Raw genomic sequence first — 18,406 nt, forward strand, 5'->3', positions numbered from 1 at the left:
CTTTTATTGTTGACTCTTTGTTACGGTGCACGTGTCATGTTATCATGTTATCATGTTATCATGTTATCACGTGCACTGTGAGCTGTGGGACACGTCTAAGAGTGACAGACATCAGGAAATCAACACGCTGAGGAGCCAAACTGCATTTCTCTACGTTTCTAATTTTGCTTTAGTGGAAATATGTGCAGGGCAGCAGGGGGGGGGGGGGGGGGTTCAGCAGGGCGGGGGGGCGGGGAGGGGTTCAGCAGGGCGGGGGGGGGTTCAGCAGGGCGGGGGGCAGGGGGGGAGGGGGTGGGGGGGGCTCAGGGTGGGGTCGGATATTTAAGACACATGCAACTCAATCCTGACGCCGCTATAAATACGTCCGGCTGCTCCGCCGCTCCTTCACACACACTTCAAGTCTCTCTCTCTCTGTCTCTCTGTCTCTCTCTGTCTCTCTCTCTCTCTCTCTCTCTCTCTCTCTGTCTCTCTCTCTCTCTCTCTCTCTCTCTCTCTCTCTCTCTCTCTCTCTCTCTCTCTCTCTCTCTCTCTCTCTCTCTCTCTCTCTCTCCTCCAGGTTGCAAAGTCCACTGTCACCATGTCTGACACTGAGGAAGTGTAAGTCCCCTTTTCATTCACACAGTTGGACGAAATAACCTCCTCAGCTCCGGGTTTCTGCAGCGTCTCTGAGGCGTCTCTGCAGCGTCTCTGCTGCGTCTCTGCTGCGTCTCTGCAGCGTCTCTGCTGCGTCTCTGAGGCGTCTCTGCAGCGTCTCTGCTGCGTCTCTGCTGCGTCTCTGCTGCGTCTCTGCTGCGTCTCTGCGGCGTCTCTGCTGCGTCTCTGCTGCGTCTCTGTGGCGTCTCTGCTGCGTCTCTGCAGCGTCTCAGCTGCGTCTCTGCTGCGTCTCTGCTGCGTCTCTGCAGCGTCTCTGCTGCGTCTCCGCTGCGTCTCTGCAGCGTCTCTGCTGCGTCTCTGCAGCGTCTCTGCAGCGTCTCAGCTGCGTCTCTGCTGCGTCTCTGCTGAGTCTCTGCTGCGTCTCTGCTGCGTCTCTGCTGCGTCTCTGCAGCGTCTCTGCTGCGTCTCTGCAGCGTCTCTGCTGCGTCTCTGCTGCGTCTCTGCGGCGTCTCTGCAGCGTCTCTGCTGCGTCTCTGCTGCGTCTCTGCTACGTCTCTGCAGCGTCTCTTTGCAGTCGAGAGCTTGAGTTGAGGTTTTTCGGTCCAACTGTTCGTGCATTTCCACGCTAATACTCTGATTTAAGTCTAACAGAGAACTCCCTTTTGCCTTCTGTCTTGCAGTGATCAGGTCGAGGGTAAGTAACTTCATTTTCCCCCGTTTGAGAACTAAAAATCCCCCCAAAGTCGGGTCCAGGTTGAGCCCAGAGTCCCCCGTGAACCCCGGTGTCATCCCTGAATCTAACTGACTTTCCCTCCCTTGTAGAGAGTTACGTGCACCGTATTTGTTGTGTCGTCAGTTTCCAGGTTCGCCCTGACTCCTCCAGATTCAAGTTGCGCCATAATCCTCTCTCCTTAAAGTCTGCTCATGTGTTATCCTCCCGCTGTCGAGGGCACCGGTGCTGCCATCAGGACAGTGTCACACGTGTTGTTTAAGGTCAAATCCAAACACATCAAATCTCTTTTTGTGCACTGACCTGTTGGCAGCACGTACCTGCAGCTCTGCATGATCACCTGTGCGGTCGTCCTCGGCCGAGCGGCGTTTCACCTCCAGAGACGTTTCCAAAAATCGAAGCGGTTCAAGGTCCCGTGTGTGGACGCCGCTCAGCCGAGGGGGGACGGCGCTGTGTCCGCTGAGCATGGATCCCCAGTGTACCCACCTTTTGAACTCTGTATTCTGTCAAAAATGGGTACAAACGGGATCTTTTTTACAATGTTCTTCTGCTCCTTTCTTTCTCGGACGGACGTGAAGAATACGATGGTAAGACTGCAGACGCTTAAGTCTTGTGTCGTAGATACTAATTTGTCACTTTCATCTCCCAAACGTGTGTTTCCACATGAACTCCTTGTGGCATGCCGGTTAACACTAACTCCAAACTGAGACCTATGACAGAGAGACGCAGGGACGTGTTTGTGTTTGGTGCAGCGCAGGAATCCTTTCATCCATCACTGACTGACCTTTTCCTTCTCCTGTAACCTGCTTGCTGTCTCACGTGCTTTAGCGCCATCTGGTGGCAGTCTCCCCCCAAAACTGCCCACCGAAATGAACCTCCTCATATCACATCTCTCCCCCTTTTCATCCTACTCACCTCCACCTCCACCTCCACCTCCACCTCCCCCTGTTCCCCCTCTTCTCCTGCTTCCATTAACCCTCTCATCGCCCTTCCTCTCCCCTGGTGACTCGCTGCATGTTGTGTAGCTGTAGAAGAGGAGGTAGTAGAGGAAGTAGAGGTGGCTCCTGAGGCGGCCCCTGAGCCAGAGCCAGAGCCAGAGGCAGAACCAGAGCCAGAGCCAGAACCAGAACCAGAACCAGAGGTAGAACCAGAGCCAGAACCAGAACCAGAGCCTGAGCCTGAGCCTGAGCTTGAAGGTATGTGGTGTGGAGAGAGGGGGGGAGGGGGTATGCTATCATCCTTACCCAGGCGACAGGTGCGCTTCAACAGGCTGCAGCTCAGCCAGACAGACCCGGCTAATCAACCCGATCACGAACACGTGTCCAGCGTGTCTGCTAATGCTAACGCTAACTTGCTTTCACCTCCGGATTAAGTCAAAGATGCAGCGCTCGACGGGAAAGCAAAGCCGGGGTGTGATGGGTCCTTACAGAAACAGAAACCCAGACCATTTCACACTCGGCTAATATTTAAAAAAGACCATTATTACGCACTGAAGCTCATGTTTTAGACTGATATTAAGAGCCATTTTTAACTTATTTGTTCATTATTAAACACGTTTAAGGGGATTCATCCCGAGGTAAATCGGCATCTGCAGCTAAAACTAACTGAGGTACATGCACCTGTCCGTTGTGTTCACGCTAACACGTTAGCATACAGCGAGTATAACACAAAGTTAAAAGTAAAGTAAAGTTTAAAGTAGAGTTTTTACAGATTAACAACTCCAGAAAAATGTAAAAACAAACAAAAAACAACTAACTAACTAACTTTGGAAACCTGCAGACACATCGAAACATACACAGGGTGCTAGCTGATTAGCAACTTAGCTTAGCGTACTGTATGCTAATATGTTAGCGTTCATAGTAGACAAAGATGTCTCCTGCAAACACGGGCAAATAAATCCTTTAAAAAAGGGACAAACATTGGCGTCTTTCATCAGTCTAACCGCGTTTTCACTGCTCATGTACTCCGAGTACATGGTTGCTTCATCATTTTCACATCTGATGACGCTAAACATCAGATTAAATGCTTCGTTTAAAGGGAATAACATTTAGTGCATGCAGATAAACATGTCAGTGTAAAGTCTATGATGCTCAGGTGCTGGTGGGAGGGTCGGTGTCGCATTCACATGCTATTTTGTTGAAAAATGACATTCACAAAAAAGCCGCTGAATGTTTTATTTAATCCCAAAAACTCAGAAGTCTCCGACGTTTCTGAAATAGCATGTGAATCCAGTGATGTGTGTTGATGTTAAATGAACCTGCGGCTTCAGTAAAATGTGTAAATTCTCAAATATCGGCTTTAAAGTTTGAATTCAAACGATCTTATGTATCTGGCTTTTACCAAAAACACTTCCCTGCTTTAAAAGTTGTCGTGTTTTAGCTTCCGTACGTTCCCCAGTTGCTTAATCGTGGCTTTAAATCGCTGCTGTACGACTGTTGTTGCACAGATGGCTTCGATTCGCCGCCGCTGACCTTTAATATTTGCTTTAATTTGAGAATTTACAGTAAAAAAAAGGCCTGAAGCTGCAGCACATTGACTGTTTCTCTGTGTTTAGCTGGATGAAGGTCACACTCTGCTCCCTAACGCTGTTGTCTATCTGCTTCTTGTTTTGGATGCTTGCTGCATGCAGAGGCCGTTGAAGAGGAAGGTATGTTGATTTAAAACAAAACAAACAAAAAAACAAACTTCTGATGAATCTGATATCTGTCATTCTGGTTTCTGAGGGACCACAGGGTCCAGGTCTGACGTCTGTACTCGGGGGAACGCCTGCTGTTCACAAAATGTCCCAAAAAGATTCATTTTTTTTATCCGTACGTCAAAATCCAGGAGCGCCGCCCGATTGGCGAGCTTTTTTTTTTTTTTAATCTGAAGAAAACACACAACTTTAAAAGCTTATTGAAGTTTTCGGACACATTTATTTCTTTAAAAACTGCTAGAGGAGAAAAAGGGTGAAAGACGTGAGATGCTAACACGCGCTTCACTGCGCAGCGACCCCCACCGTTACCACTCTTGCTACGCCACTCGTCACCTGCATGGCATGGAGCCGCCAGAGTCTGGGCGCAAAAGACACGAAAGAAACGGGGGGAGGGACTTTGTCTTGCTTGTGTAAAATTGTTTTTCGGGGTCAAACCGCCCCGAAAAACATGGCAAATAGTGTTGGTACGATACATAAGAGTCACGACTTTACGAGAAAACTGATGTTACTGCAACTGCACTCACAGGTTTCCAGATATTCATCCTGTTAAAAACACCTGTTCATCTGTTCAGCTGTAGTTCTAACCCTCATTTAAACACTGAGGCTACGACTTTACCTACTTAACCTTCATTCGATGTGTCACGTAGAGCCAAAACCATGCAGTTTAATCCATGTGATGCCTGAGAGAAGTGAAACAATGTGCTTCGTTTCTAACCCCATGACATGTACTTGTCCCCTCTTCATTTCCTAACCCGCAGAGGAAAAGCCCAAGTTCAAGTAAGTTTCCTTCTCGTGTCTTTTGACTTCTGAACTTTTATGCATTTCCATCCGAGACATTTGGTGTAAAAGAATAAAAACAAACAAAGAAAAAAGCATTTGAACGACGTAATACCCGGTGCACTGAAGGTCGAACCCGTCTCTCCTGCAGGCCCAGCGCTCCAAAGATTCCCGATGGTGAGAAAGTGGACTTTGACGTAAGTGCGACCGCGTGACGGGTTTCATGCTCCGCGTCGAGCGTTTCGGTCTCGGCTGACGGGTTTGTTTGTTTGTCTGTACTCGTGAACCTGCAGGACATCCAGAAGAAACGTCAGAACAAGGATCTGATCGAGCTGCAGGGCCTGATCGATGCCCACTTTGAGTGCAGGAAGAAGGAGGAGGAGGAGCTGATCGCCCTCAAGGACAGGATTGTGAGTCTTCCAGTAACCACACCTCTCGAGAGTAACCGTCTGTGAGGCGTTAAAGGGAATCAGAAACATGCATTAGAGAGAATAGAAGTTCAAAACAAGCTTAAATAGAATAGGACAGGAAAAGAGTTACAGAGCTGAGCCTGAAGGCAAAGCTCTGGATCTACCGCTCAGTCCTGGTTCCTACCCTCACCTGTGGTCATGAAAGCTGGGTCAGGACCCAAAGAACCAGGTCCAGGTCAGGACCCAAAGAACCAGGTCCAGGTCAGGACCCAAAGAACCAGGTCCAGGTCCAAGCGTCTGAACTGTGTTTCCTCAGGAGGGGGTCTGGAGTCTCCCTTAGAGAGAGGGGGAGAAGTTCAGCATCCGTGAGGAACTCGGAGTAGAGCCGCTGCTCCTTTGTGTTGAAAGGAGCCAGTTGAGGTGGTTCAGGATCATCTGGTAAGGATGAACCCTGGGCGCCTCCCTAGGGAGGTGTTCCAGGCACGTCCAGCTGGGAGGAGGCCTCGGGAAAGACCCAGGACCAGGTGGAGAGATTAGATCTCCACACTGGCCTGGGAACGCCTCAGGATCCCCCAGTTAGAGCTGGTTAATGTGGCCCGGGAAAGGGAGGTTTGGGGTCCCCTGCTAAAGCTGCTGCCCCAGAGACCTGATCCAGGATCAGAGGCTGAAGATGAGATGAGATGAGATGAGATGGGAAATGTATTCATGGTGTTTGGGTGTTTTTAATCGTTTGTTGTTGCACGTTTTCATAAAATAAGTTTGTGACGAAGTGTTTGTTGGCGTCCTGCAGGAGAAGCGTCGTGCCGAGAGGGCCGAGCAGCAGAGGGTCCGTGCTGAGAAGGACAAGGAGCGCCAGGCTAGACGTGAGGTTCGTGACAACATGAGCCCAGATGGTTCTTTAATAATCGTTTCCTGTGGTTCTTCGGAGTGTGAGTGGGTGATGGAGCTGGTTCGGAGGTCTCACTCTGATTCGTTTGTGTGAAACAGGAGGAGAGGCGGATCAGGGAGGAGAAAGACCAGCAGAAGAAGTCAGATGAAGAGGCGAAGAAGAAGTCTGCTCTGACCAGCATGGGCTCCAACTACAGCAGCCACCTGCAGAGAGTAAGTATCACAAACATACACGTCTCCTTATCATTCATTCTGACGTACTTGAGTATTTCAACGTCATGCTTAATCTGTTTTTATTTGTTTTCATGTTTATTTTCATCACAATTTCATCAGTGTAACGACATAAAGCTTCATATACATATTATAGATGTTAGGCCTGGACCAGAGGTGGGCTCTTCTGGTCCTGGAGCCACTGTCCTGCATGTTTTAGGTTTCTCTCTGCAGATTAGCGCTGCATCGTCTGCATATTGTGTGAGGGCGCCCTCCCACTGTGCCTCCGTCCCGTGCCCCGTGCTTTAGGGTCCTTGTCCCCCCCTCCAGGCCCGTTTGTACTCACACTACCTGGGCCTCGGAGAATGCTTCTTGCTGCCTCCGCATCACACCAACGTGAACCTTTCACCGCCATTGTTTGAAATGTCCGCGCATGGTCCCTCCTTCTTTTTTCTACGTCCCAACAGGCGCACAGGAAATGACCTCAGAACCGCCGTAGGCCTCGTGCTCGTACACGTGCGCATGCTCGTGCTCGTACACGTGCAAACGTGCTTTACTAAAGCCGACCTCTCCCAAACGGGTCGTGGACGGCAAGCGCGCCGCTCCTAGACGCGGTACGGTTGCACTCACACTGGTCAAAGGAACCAGACTTTAGCCGTGAAACGTGTAGATGAGGATGTGGATGTGAATGGTGGCGTTAACCTGCGTGTGTACGACCTTCACCGAACAGGCTGACCAGAAGAGAGGAGGAAAGAAGGAGACTGAGAGAGAGAAGAAGAAGAAGATCCTGGCCGCCAGACGCAAGCAGCTCAACATCGACCATCTGGGAGAAGACAAGCTGAAGTACGACTCTGACATTTTATCCCGGCACGCTGAAACTAACTTCCTCTGCCCTTAACGTGGTCTGTGTCTCTGTCACTCACGCCGGCGTGTCGCTGTGTTTCCTGCAGGGATAAGATCAACGAGCTGCACGAATGGATGACCCAGCTGGAGTCTGAGAAGTTCGACCACATGGAGAGACTGAAGAGGCAGAAGTATGAGGTGAGAGCGCTCCGTCCCCGCCGTCGTTACATCCTCATAATAATGCTGTTCATGATTTACTGGTGGTGACGATGTTCACGACGTTTGAAACAACTTCAACAACAAACAAAACATCCACAGCCGACAACGGTTACAAGGTTACTGTCGTGTCTCTCTTTTGATAAACATTAAGGGGTAATTGTAAATTATAGAGGATTAGTTAGTTAGTTAGTTAGTTTTATGAAGAATGATTAGAATTAAAGTTCATTAAAAGCCTTTTTGATATTGTTTTCAGAGCTGGGTGTTTAAAACTGTCAGTCACAGAAGGTTTGTGTTGAATTTCTGCTTAGAATTTGTCATTTTGGTCATTTTATTTATTGATAATTCATTATTTATTTATCCTTCCTGATTTAAAGTTACAGTTTCACATTAAAGTGAATTTCATTTGCACTGCTGTTTGTGTTGAGACAGGAAATAACACTTGACAGCTCCTCCGTCAGTAACACATTCATCCACAGCTTAATCTTCGGTGTGTTCTCTGGTTTCTGATCTGCACCTTTCAAACTAGAAGATAAGAGTCCACACTTTATATGTTGTTGTTGTTGTTGTTGTTGATCCTGAGGTGAGCGTGCGTGCGTGCCTCCGAGCAAACCTCCGGGTTTGAACCCTCGATGTGCTCTTTGATTCCCTCCAGGTCACAACCCTGCGTAAGAGAGTGGAGGAGCTCAGTAAATTGTAAGTAGAGCTGAGCAGCAGGAGTGCGCTTCAGGCTCGCCGCATGTTAGCATGAAGGAAGGTCAATGAGAGCCAGAGCGCCCCCCGCGGGCCGTGAGAGGGCACGACACACCACCGGGACTAAAACAGATATAACTGAAAGAGGGGACGGAAGAGTTTGCTTTCAAAAACAACACTAAAGCCGCCCAGAGAGGACACACAGACACAAGGATAACCTTTAAAACAAGTCTGTGGAACAGGGTAATGTTTCTAAATCTGCTCTAAACACTAAAAGCACACGATTTTTTCCAGTTGCGTTTTAAATTCCACCTGCTCTTTAAACACAAAATGCACATTATGTGTGTTTGCAAGTAGCTTAAGTTTACTGTCATTGAATTGAACTGAATCGTCCTTAGTGTCATTGTTCCAGTACAACGAAATTTACAGTAAATCCTTAAAAGTGCAAATAATTTCACATTAAAAGCATCAAAAAGAAAAGACTCGACCTTAAAAAGACACATTTAAAACGTCAAACGTCTCCAAGCTGAGCTGAGGACACGAGAGGTGACACCAGAACTGAGAACATACAATAATAAATGATGTTATAAACGTATAATAACACATTTATAATAAACGCTGACGCTGTTATAACCTCTTGGCGGCTCTGGTCTCCAGCAGAGACCTGCAGCTGCTGATCCGTCTCCACTCTGTTGGCGTCCATTTTCTTTAAGACCGCGTCCAGAGAGTTTACACACACACACACACACACACACACACACACACACCGTAGCAGGTTAAGGAGACAAAACAAAAACACACTAGTTTCAGAGACCCTGAGCATCACGTACCCTCATAGGTAAAGGATATTTGCGGTAAAGGTATTTCAGTGTTAAGCACTGTTATAGCTTTAGGATAAAAACTGTTCTTGTCTCTGTCTCTCTTTTGATAAACGTCCCGGACGAGCCCCCAATTAGCTACCTGTCTTAAATGTATTTATTAAGCTAGAACATGGAGTAATGGTTCACTTCAGCATCCTCTGGTGGACAAAATGAGTATTACAACAACAAACAAAAAATCCAAAACTTTTTGGTAAACGTCCCGGACGAGCCCCCAATTCGCTACCTAGCGCTAGAACATGGAGTAATGGTGCACTTAAGCATCTTTTTTATTTACCTTTTACAGGTAAATATTTAAAAATAACATAACTTAAGCTAACTTCACTTCTCCAATAATATAAAATATATTTTTCTTAAACAAAAATGTGAGAGTGTTTCTTCTGACAATGACACTTGAACTTCCGTACATAAGTTAAACAAACTTAAACTACATGAATGTAAAGACTAAACAGGAAACGATCAAATGAAACCGTTACGTTTCTTTCTAAAGGTCTGTTTTTTCTGGTGTCGCTTGATTAGTGAAGTGGTTTTGTCGTTTTTGGAGTCAAACTCTTCAGTTAAATGGAAAAGTGGTGTTGGGTGACTCAGCTCCTCCCCACTCCCGGTCCCGGTCCCGGTCCCGGTCCCGGTCCCGGTCCTGGTCCTGGTCCTGGTCCTGGTCCTGGTCTGGATGTTTCAGTTTTAGCGTCTCAGATCTTCGCTCAGGTGTGAGAGCGAGCGGTCCCACAGGTAAGTCGGACCCTGAGGTTTCAGAGCCGAGCTGAAGCCGAGTCTCTAAACTGCTTATTTTTTTTTATGGCGAAATCACGACGGGCGTTTTAAACGCAGCGATGATCAGACGTGTCTCAGATCTGTTGCATCTCTTTCTGGACAAATCAAATCAAACCAAGGACACACTGATCACATGCATGACCCCGTCTTGGTTTCCCATGATGCCTCAGTCCGCAGCTGGAGCCCGTGGAGCCCGTTTAAAGGGGAGCAGAGTGAAGGAGGTAAACGTGTTAAAGCTGCTGCTGTGTCGTCTTTCAGGTGCAAATGTACAGGAACCGCATTGATGAGTTGCAGAAGCAGTAAGTACCGGCTCCGCTGGGTTCACCGACCCGTGATCTAAAACTTAACTCTGACGATTTAACTCCAGGTGTTGTCTGCGTGGCGTTGGATGTAAATGTCATAACAGAAAAGTGCTGTAGGGGTCACTGTAATGTTTTTAATATACGTTTAACACTGGATTAGCATCAAGACGATTTACAGCCTCAGTTTAAGCACATTTTTACGTACGTTCAACAATTTGTGCGTTTTCCGCATATTTATTTCGTGCGTATTTCACGTTTTTTTGTTACTGAAGAAAGCAATGCACTGTAAGTCGTGTGTATTCCACCTATTAAAAGCAGGAGACGTGCTATAAGACGCTGAATCCTAACCCATCGCCACCTTTTGTTCGGTCACGGAGCGGTAGTTTTGGTGCCTAAACCTAACCGACACCAAAAGCAGCTGTGACGGACGTCATGGCCCATCGCCGCTTTGCAGTCGACTTCCGTTTGCCAAAGATATCGTCGACTTTTTGTATTTTAAGTATTTTAATCAGCGCTACAACATGGAGTAATGGTGCACTTTAGCACCATCGTGTGGCCCAAATGAGTATTACAACAACAAACACAAATAAAATTCCCAAACTTTTTTGGTAAACATCCCGGACGAGCCCCCAATTCGCTACCTTCCTTAAATGTATTTTAATTAGCACAAGAACATGGAGTAATGGTGCACTTCAGCATCCTCTTGTGGCCAAAATGGGTATTACAACAAGTAACAATAAAACATAATTTAAGCTTACTTCAGTTCTCCTATAATGTAAACTCTTTCGTTTAATATCCTACAAACCCGCTGATGAGAATACGTTGACATGAACGCGCATCTCTGAGACCGAGCGTAGAAAAGACCACGCTGAAGTTTGGTTAACCAACGTAAAGTCTCAAGACTTGTCTTAACAAAGACCGACTCAGCACTTAGGAGCAGGCTTAGTGAAGACGAGTTGGTGCAAAACTGGAACGGAAATTTGTGTCGTTCAGAACTAACTAACACATTTCGTACGTCTGCGGCTTTTGTATGTCTTCTCTGAGGCGCTGATACGTTCATGTGGTAGGAAAAAAAGACTCCATGCTAATGCTAACGGTTTGCTAAATCGTAAGTAATCTGTTAGCTAGCTTTAGCAATCTGTGAGCACAGGTTTCTACTCTTTATTCCTGCTACATGACGCCCGGCGGCCTCCGTATCCTTCTTGTTGTGTTGCTTCTGTAGTGTCCCAAACATTTTATGTGTTATTTATCTTCCTGTTTATAACACCACGAGGATAACACGCTGGTACGATCCAGTGCCGATATATGTGAGGATGTTCCCCGGCGTTCTCTGGAAAAGGACGGACAAACAGTCAAACCGCTCCATGTTTCCTTTTAAGTGTTTGTAAAACGCTGCGCCGAGGCTGTGCGTCCTTTTTCAGTGTAAACGTCGGGGTCGTTCTCTTCATATCGCCCTCTTACTTCTCCGTGTGCGAGCCGTTACAGCAGTAAGTGTGAAGGTTAAATGTCTCGTCGCGTTGGTGTCTGTTGGACTCAGTAATGATTCGGTGTGTGCAGGTAAGTGTTGCATGAGGTTGTGTTTACCGTGTGTTTTCAACACGTCGACAGAGACGTCTGACGTAATGATGTTGTCGACTTTAAAGCATTTTTGCCTTTTTTGCACGTGGCTAAAAATCCCTTTGGAAATGTAACGTATGAGAGACAGAAGGTGTTTTAGTTCTCAGTGTTTATCACAAGGCAACAACATGAGAACTCTTGAATGGAAACACGTTTTTTTAGCTTGACTGTCGCGCGGTAAAGCTAATCAGTCAGGAACGAGTCGTTAGCTACTCCGAGGTTTCAGATGATCGGATAAATGTTCAAACGAAAACAACTGTTACATGTCAACGAGACAGAAAACTGCAGAATTCATAGCTGTTGTTTTTGAGCGAGAGGGAGAAATGAAAGCGTTAGCATCCTGTTAGCATCCTGTTAGCATCCTGTTAGCACCCTGTTAGCATCTATGACAAGAGTTCACGAGCTAAAAGAGTCAAAGAGTCAGTATTTGTCTCCCGTGGAGGTCGTTTAACAGAGAGTTTAACTTAAAAAAGCATCTTTTCTGAAGGGATTTTGGTCGGCATGCTAGCACACGTGCTAAGATGAAGCATTTTCATAACTGTGGTCGGATTCAGACCGACTGCACAGAGGAAACACTCTCAGGCAAAATTATCATTTGTACGTCAACTAGTCTCTCGAGCGTTACCGTGAATTTGTGAAGAAAGAAAGAAAACTTTTGTCCCAAGCCTCCGAGCTGATGAGGAACCAAAAAATGGATAAAAACTCTCACATCTTGTGCAGTGAAATCCGGTAGAGTCTTGTTTTATAAGTTCAGTACTCCTGCGTAGGGACTTTGGTACTCTTTGGTACGTTTCGGGGTGAGGACGTGATCCGACCGAACTTCTTGAGCTAAACGCCTGTGGGCGAGCTCGCCGTCACTCGCATCCCCGCTGTCAGACACAGACCGAGCAGAGCGAAGTATAGGCGAGCTTTTCCTGTCTGGGAATTATTATTAAAATGAAAGGAGCTGGTTTGATCATGGAGATACGAGAGAACAGCTAGCTTGAGCGTCAGTCTCAATTTTGTCGAGACTGTTTTATTGTCGACTAAAGGCTCATTTCTGGATACGGACGCAGCCTTCTGTGCGTCCTCTGCGTACATTTCCTCCGTATTTCTTTGCGTATCCTGAAAGCTCACGGATGCGCACAGATACGAGCAAACGTTGCAGTACCACCTGAAATCGTAGGGGGCAGTGTCGGGCACCGGACACAAACAAGTGGCGTGTTGCCAGTTGTAAGTAGAACGTCATATTTTGCACAATATCGTACGAACCCGTTGATGAAAATACGTTAAAATCGCTCAAAGTTTCTAACCGATTGGGACGAGAGCGAACAAAGCGCACGGACCTTAAACGCCTCAGTTCCTTCAGCGCGTCGCCACTTTTTCTCCGTTCATCGAGGAAAAACAAATGGTCATTTTGCCGGTGAAGTGTTTGTTCAACCGAGGCGTGAAACTCAACCGCCAACCGATGTTCTGACCTGTCTCTGTTTCTGTCTTTCCGTATCACAGCAGCAAGAAGGGAGCCGCCGCCCGCCGCAGGAAGTAGACCGCCTCCCAAGCCTAACTGCGATCGTCTCGGACACACGCCGGATGAAACAACGCACACCGCGGAGAAGAAGCCCGTAACGCTGAGGTCTATCCTGCGGTCATCAACCCGCGTCCTGATTCATGCAACCAGGAAACTTTTAAAGCTGCCGATGAATAAGAAAAATAATAAAAAAGAAAAAACAGGTGTTTGGCCTTCACGCTTCCTCGCCCTCAGCTGTTCGGTTCTCAGTGTTTTTGTAAATAAAGTGTGACACTTTAAGCCATGTCTGTAGAGCTGTTGTCATTCGCAAACCAATAAAGTTCCGTATTTTCCAGACAGTCGTTTGTTCAACACTGTTTTCGAACCGCAGAGTTGAATCGAACCAGGGGACGTGGTCCTACAGATCCTCGGTGCAGAGAGAAGAGTTGCTCCTCGGGGCCAAATTCTGATGTTTTCTTAGAGTTTCCCCTAAAAGTGAAGAGTAGATCCCAGTAAAGATCAAAGCTAGTCCTAAAGAATCTCAGCTCTTAAGGTGAGGTCTGTGCCCGTATCCCTGAAGACTCTGAGATCCTCTCAGAGCTCCTAACTTAACCTAAAAACTCCCAGCGAGGCGTCTCAGCTTCGGAGTGAATCCAGATCATTCTCAGAGAACTCTGAGCAGGAACGGACAGAAACTCCTCTCTGAGTGAGGAGGCGTGGTCGACCCTGTGGCTAGGGATGAGTCATCACTTCAAAAGCTGTGATTGGTCGATCCTAAAAGCTAGATAACAAACATACTTTTGGTGATAACGGCCAAAGGATGGACGGACAACGGCAAAGGAAGGTTGTGACAGTGCTGTCAGTGTTTGGTGGATGACGCTGCTGATGGAGGGTCGTGACGGACCCGAGTCAGCACTGCTGCATTGTTGCCAAACACCTCAGTGTTGTGATGACTTTCATTTAAGGTGGTATTGCATTATTGTGGCGTTGGGTTGGAGAAGTGCGTGCATCTCTAATGAGATTAACCACAAACATGATTCCTGCACGATCCACTCTGCAGCGTTTCAATAATGCAGTGTCTCTGAATCTCTCTCCGGCCTCTTCCGTCGGCCATTTTGTCCTCTGCTTAGGGAACTCCTTCAAAGTCCTCTTCCCTGCTCTGAACAGATCTCACCTTAAGAGCTGAGAGTCTTTAGGAACAGCTTTGATCTTTACTGGGATCTACTCTTCACTTTTAAGGGAAACTCTAAGAAAACATCACGATTCTAAGAATTTTCTTAGAATTTGGCCCCGAGGAGCAACTCTTCTCTCTGCACTAGGAAGCTTTAGGAATACAGCCCCAGTTCAGAGCAGAGTACTGACCGGACACGGGGCCCAGGGGCGCAGGGCCCTGGGGCGCAGGGCCCAGGGGCGCCGACTCAGGAAAAAATACAAAAAATGATCACAAAGAGATGTTGAATGACCACAAGTATACACAAAGCCACCACAAATGATCCCACCGAGACAAAAACTGACTATAGAGATGAAAAAAGGACCACAAAGAGACAAAAAATGACCACAAAGAGACAAAAAATGACTATAAAGACCCAAAAAATGACTATAAAGATGAAATCATGACCACAAAGAGACAAAAACACGCCGTCAAAGATGATAAAACGATAAAAAATTAATATAAATTAATAAAAATAATTAGTTTAAGCACCTAAACTAATGTTATTTTACTGGTTTTAGACAACAAAAGGTGACTGTTTGTTTCTGGTTGCCTGTCTAAAGAGGCTAAGCCCCGCCCCCTGGTGGTGACCCGTGGCGTTGCCTCTATAATCAGGTGTGATCCCTCACAGGTGTGCAGACCTCAGGTGACACTGACACAGCACAGTGCTCCTGCTCTGCTGTAGCTCAGCACGGACGCTCACCGCAACTTTAGGACGCTACGCTTTAGGTTTTTATGATGTTAGCGTGTGTTTTGTTTATTTGTAGTTTAATTCAGTTGGTGCACGTGAGAGCTGCGAGCCAGCACGTGCACGCGCTCACACACACACACACTCCACCTGTAACCACCGGACACACTCCAAGCAAGTCAGCAAACAAGTAAGTGCAAACGATGAAGACTCTCCGCAGCGTGAAGGTTTCAGCTGAGCGCCGCGTGTTTCAAGGTGTTGTTGCCATGGAGACCTGATCTAAACACACAGACTAGAATGTTCTTTAGTCCTTAAACAGGTTTAATGATGCTGTGTAAACGGCCTGTTTAACATGGGGCTCAATGAGAAACTGCTCTGTTATGAAACCTGCCCCTAGTGGACACTCAGAGAACTGACACTGACGGAAACAGGAACAGGAAGTCTCTCTCTGTGGGCGGGGCTTGGCTGGTACCTTTACATTATTTTACTAAGCTTATATCGGGTATCTTCAGTCCTCAGGTCCTTGTTTTGATTGTTCATGTTGGGTTTTGTTCATGGGTGTTGTGCACGTTTGTGCCAGTAGGTGGCGTTTTCTGTCCACGCCTGTGGTTTCCTATAAAGCCGTGTGCTAAAGTGTCCTCTAGGAGCAGAAACGTGTGCTAAAGTGTCCTCTAGGAGCATAAACATGTGTTAAAGTGTCCTCTAGGAGCATAAACATGTGCTAAAGTGTCCTCTAGGAGCATAAACATGTGTTAAAGTGTCCTCTAGGAGCCAAAACGTGTGTTAAAGTGTCCTCTAGGAGCATAAACGTGTGTTAAAGTGTCCTCTAGGAGCATAAACGTGTGTTAAAGTGTCCTCTAGGAGCAGAAACATGTGCTAAAGTGTCCTCTAGGAGCCAAAACGTGTGCTAAAGTGTCCTCTAGGAGCATAAACGTGTGTTAAAGTGTCCTCTAGGAGCATAAACGTGTGTTAAAGTGTCCTCTAGGAGCATAAACGTGTGCTAAAGTGTCCTCTAGGAGCATAAACGTGTGCTAAAGTGTCCTCTAGGAGCCAAAACGTGTGCTAAAGTGTCCTCTAGGAGCATAAACGTGTGTTAAAGTGTCCTCTAGGAGCAAAAACGTGTGTTAAAGTGTCCTCTAGGAGCCTAAACGTGTGTTAAAGTGTCCTCTAGGAGCCTAAACGTGTGTTAAAGTGTCCTCTAGGAGCATAAACGTGTGTTAAAGTGTCCTCTAGGAGCCTAAACGTGTGTTAAAGTGTCCTCTAGGAGCATAAACGTGTGTTAAAGTGTCCTCTAGGAGCATAAACACAAAGAGGAGGAAGCCAGGCTTTAGTTCAGACACTCCTGCGGTTCCCGTGTGCGGCCACACGGCGGCGCTGCAGCTCTTTGTGTTTTTTCTTCAGCTGCTTTAACAGAAAAAAATCTGACTTTATGAAGTTTTTGGAGGAAAATGAGTAAAAAAGATGAGATGAAGTTTGTGTTTCAGTGACTTTTGTGATGATTCTCATATTAAAATGTTTCACATCACTCAACACAAATAAATAAGCATTATAAATCATTTTAAAAGCAGATGTTTAATGTTGAGAACAGATTACTTTTGGTGCAAAAATAAAAAATAAAATGGTTCCTTTCTAGTTTTTCCCTGGAACAAAAAATAAAATGTAAAATTTTCCTGAGGCCTAAAAAGCAAAAAAGACAATTCATTTTATTTCTAAATAAATGTAATAATGTTTAGTAAATAAATGTTTCTAATCTTTAAAATATATATATATACATATATGTATATGTGTATATATATATTACCTTGAATATATTTTATAAAATTAAAGTGTTTAATTCTCCAGAGTGTCAAACATTATAAAATACGACATTTTAAATAAATATTTAAAGAGTAGTTCTGAAAATGTTTGAAAATAAAAATTAATGTAAAAAATCTTTTTAAAAAGTTGCTTTTTAGTAAAAACATGTTTATAATCTTCAAAAATAAAAATATCTTTTACTATGAATACATTTTTTTTTAAAGTTTAACTATCCAGAGTGTTCAACACTAGTTTACTGTAAAATACGACATTAAAAATAAATTTAAAGAATTGTTCTGAAAATGCATAAAGATATAATTTCATGTAATAATTAATTTAATAAATAATTTAATGTAAATAAAAAAACAAAAAGCTGCTTTTTAGTAAATAAATGTAAAATAATAATCTTTTTGTTTTGGTGTAAAATTAAAATACCATACATATAATAACGTCCTTTATTAACATGAATACATTTATAATAATAATAAAATAATAATAATAATGTGTAATTACTCAGAGGCCTGAATCATAAAATAATTAAAATTTTAAATACATTTATAATAATAATAATAATAATAATAATATTAATAATAATAATGTTTAATTATCCAGTAGTCCATTATAAAATAAGACATTTTAAGTAAATATTTAAATAATAATAATCATAATAATGTGTAATCACCCAGAGGCCCAAATGTAAAACAGTAAATCATAAAATAATTAAAATGTTAAATACATTTATAATATTAATAATAATAATGTTAAATTATCCAGTAGTCCATTATAAAATAAGACATTTTAAATAAATATTTAAATAATAATAATAATAATAATAATAATATAAATGATAATAATAATAATAATAATAATAATAATAATAATAATAATAATAATAATAATGTTTAAAGGCCTAAATGTGAAGCAGAAAATCATAAAATAATTAAAATAATAAACAATAAAAAGCCGAGTCGTGTGTTTTTGTATAAATAAGCAGGTTCATTTATTTTCACTCCGTTTTCAGACGTATAAATATAAAGTTTAACATTTTCACAACAAACAAACATTAAATACATAATTAACATGAATCCGTTCTTATTTACAGCGTTCATATTTACAGGAACAGACGGTGGTCCGAAAACACGGCGCTCGCACAGGAAGGACGCTTCCTGTCGTGGTTGTTGTTGTTGTTGTTGTTGTTTCGGTTCCTGAGGGAATCGAACACCCGGGCTTTTGTTTACGACTTCAGACGGACGAAAGTGGAGGAATGTAAGTGGGTTCTTTTTTGGCCTCCGTCCTTCATCAAACGACACGGGAAGAGAGAAAAACGCGTCCGAGCGACGCCGTTTAAACGCCGCCGTGACTTAAAAACTACAAAAAATACACAAAGAGCTGAAAAAACTACATTTCCCAGAGTTCCAGTGGTTTCATCCTCATTTAAAGGCTTAATTTAAAATGACTTAATTTAAAATGACTTAATTTAAAATGTCTTAATTTAAAATGTCTTAATTTAAAAAGACTTAATTTAAAATGACTTAATTTAAAATGACTTAATTTAACAGCGGAGGAGAATCTGAGGGTGAAGTACGGAAGATCGTTCGTGC

At 44.5% G+C, this 18,406-nt stretch overlaps 1 protein-coding gene across 3 annotated transcripts; it reads left to right on the top strand.

The window, feature by feature from the left end:
* Positions 1–562: 562 nt before the first annotated feature.
* Positions 563–13,335, top strand: LOC310949209 (troponin T, fast skeletal muscle isoforms-like). 3 transcript variants are annotated; one of them, XM_083916565.1, is made up of 13 exons: positions 563–597; positions 1,275–1,288; positions 2,350–2,520; positions 3,954–3,971; positions 4,778–4,796; positions 4,948–4,993; positions 5,090–5,206; positions 5,997–6,074; positions 6,194–6,307; positions 7,035–7,147; positions 7,255–7,345; positions 8,019–8,059; positions 13,113–13,335. In XM_083916565.1, the coding sequence occupies exons 1-13, from the start codon at positions 578–580 to the stop codon at positions 13,147–13,149; spliced, it is 879 nt and encodes a 292-aa protein (XP_083772691.1). In that variant the 5' UTR covers positions 563–577; the 3' UTR covers positions 13,150–13,335. The 3 variants fall into 3 exon arrangements, with proteins under 3 accessions (XP_083772691.1, XP_083772692.1, XP_083772693.1); XM_083916566.1 differs by lacking the exon at positions 3,954–3,971; XM_083916567.1 differs by lacking the exons at positions 2,350–2,520; positions 3,954–3,971.
* The last annotated feature ends 5,071 nt before the right edge of the window (positions 13,336–18,406 follow it).

The sequence above is a fragment of the Echiichthys vipera genome, assembly GCF_963691815.1.
Source record: "Echiichthys vipera genome assembly, chromosome: 7".
NCBI classification, from domain to species: domain Eukaryota; kingdom Metazoa; phylum Chordata; class Actinopteri; order Perciformes; family Trachinidae; genus Echiichthys; species Echiichthys vipera.

Bases quoted from the DNA above. Each gene is read 5' to 3' on its own strand.
- LOC310949209 (XM_083916565.1), top strand. From the start codon at position 578: ATGTCTGACACTGAGGAAGT. The intron at 6,075-6,193 runs GTTCGTGACAAC...TGTGTGAAACAG, and splicing joins AGCGCCAGGCTAGACGTGAG to GAGGAGAGGCGGATCAGGGA. The intron at 6,308-7,034 runs GTAAGTATCACA...TTCACCGAACAG, and splicing joins ACAGCAGCCACCTGCAGAGA to GCTGACCAGAAGAGAGGAGG.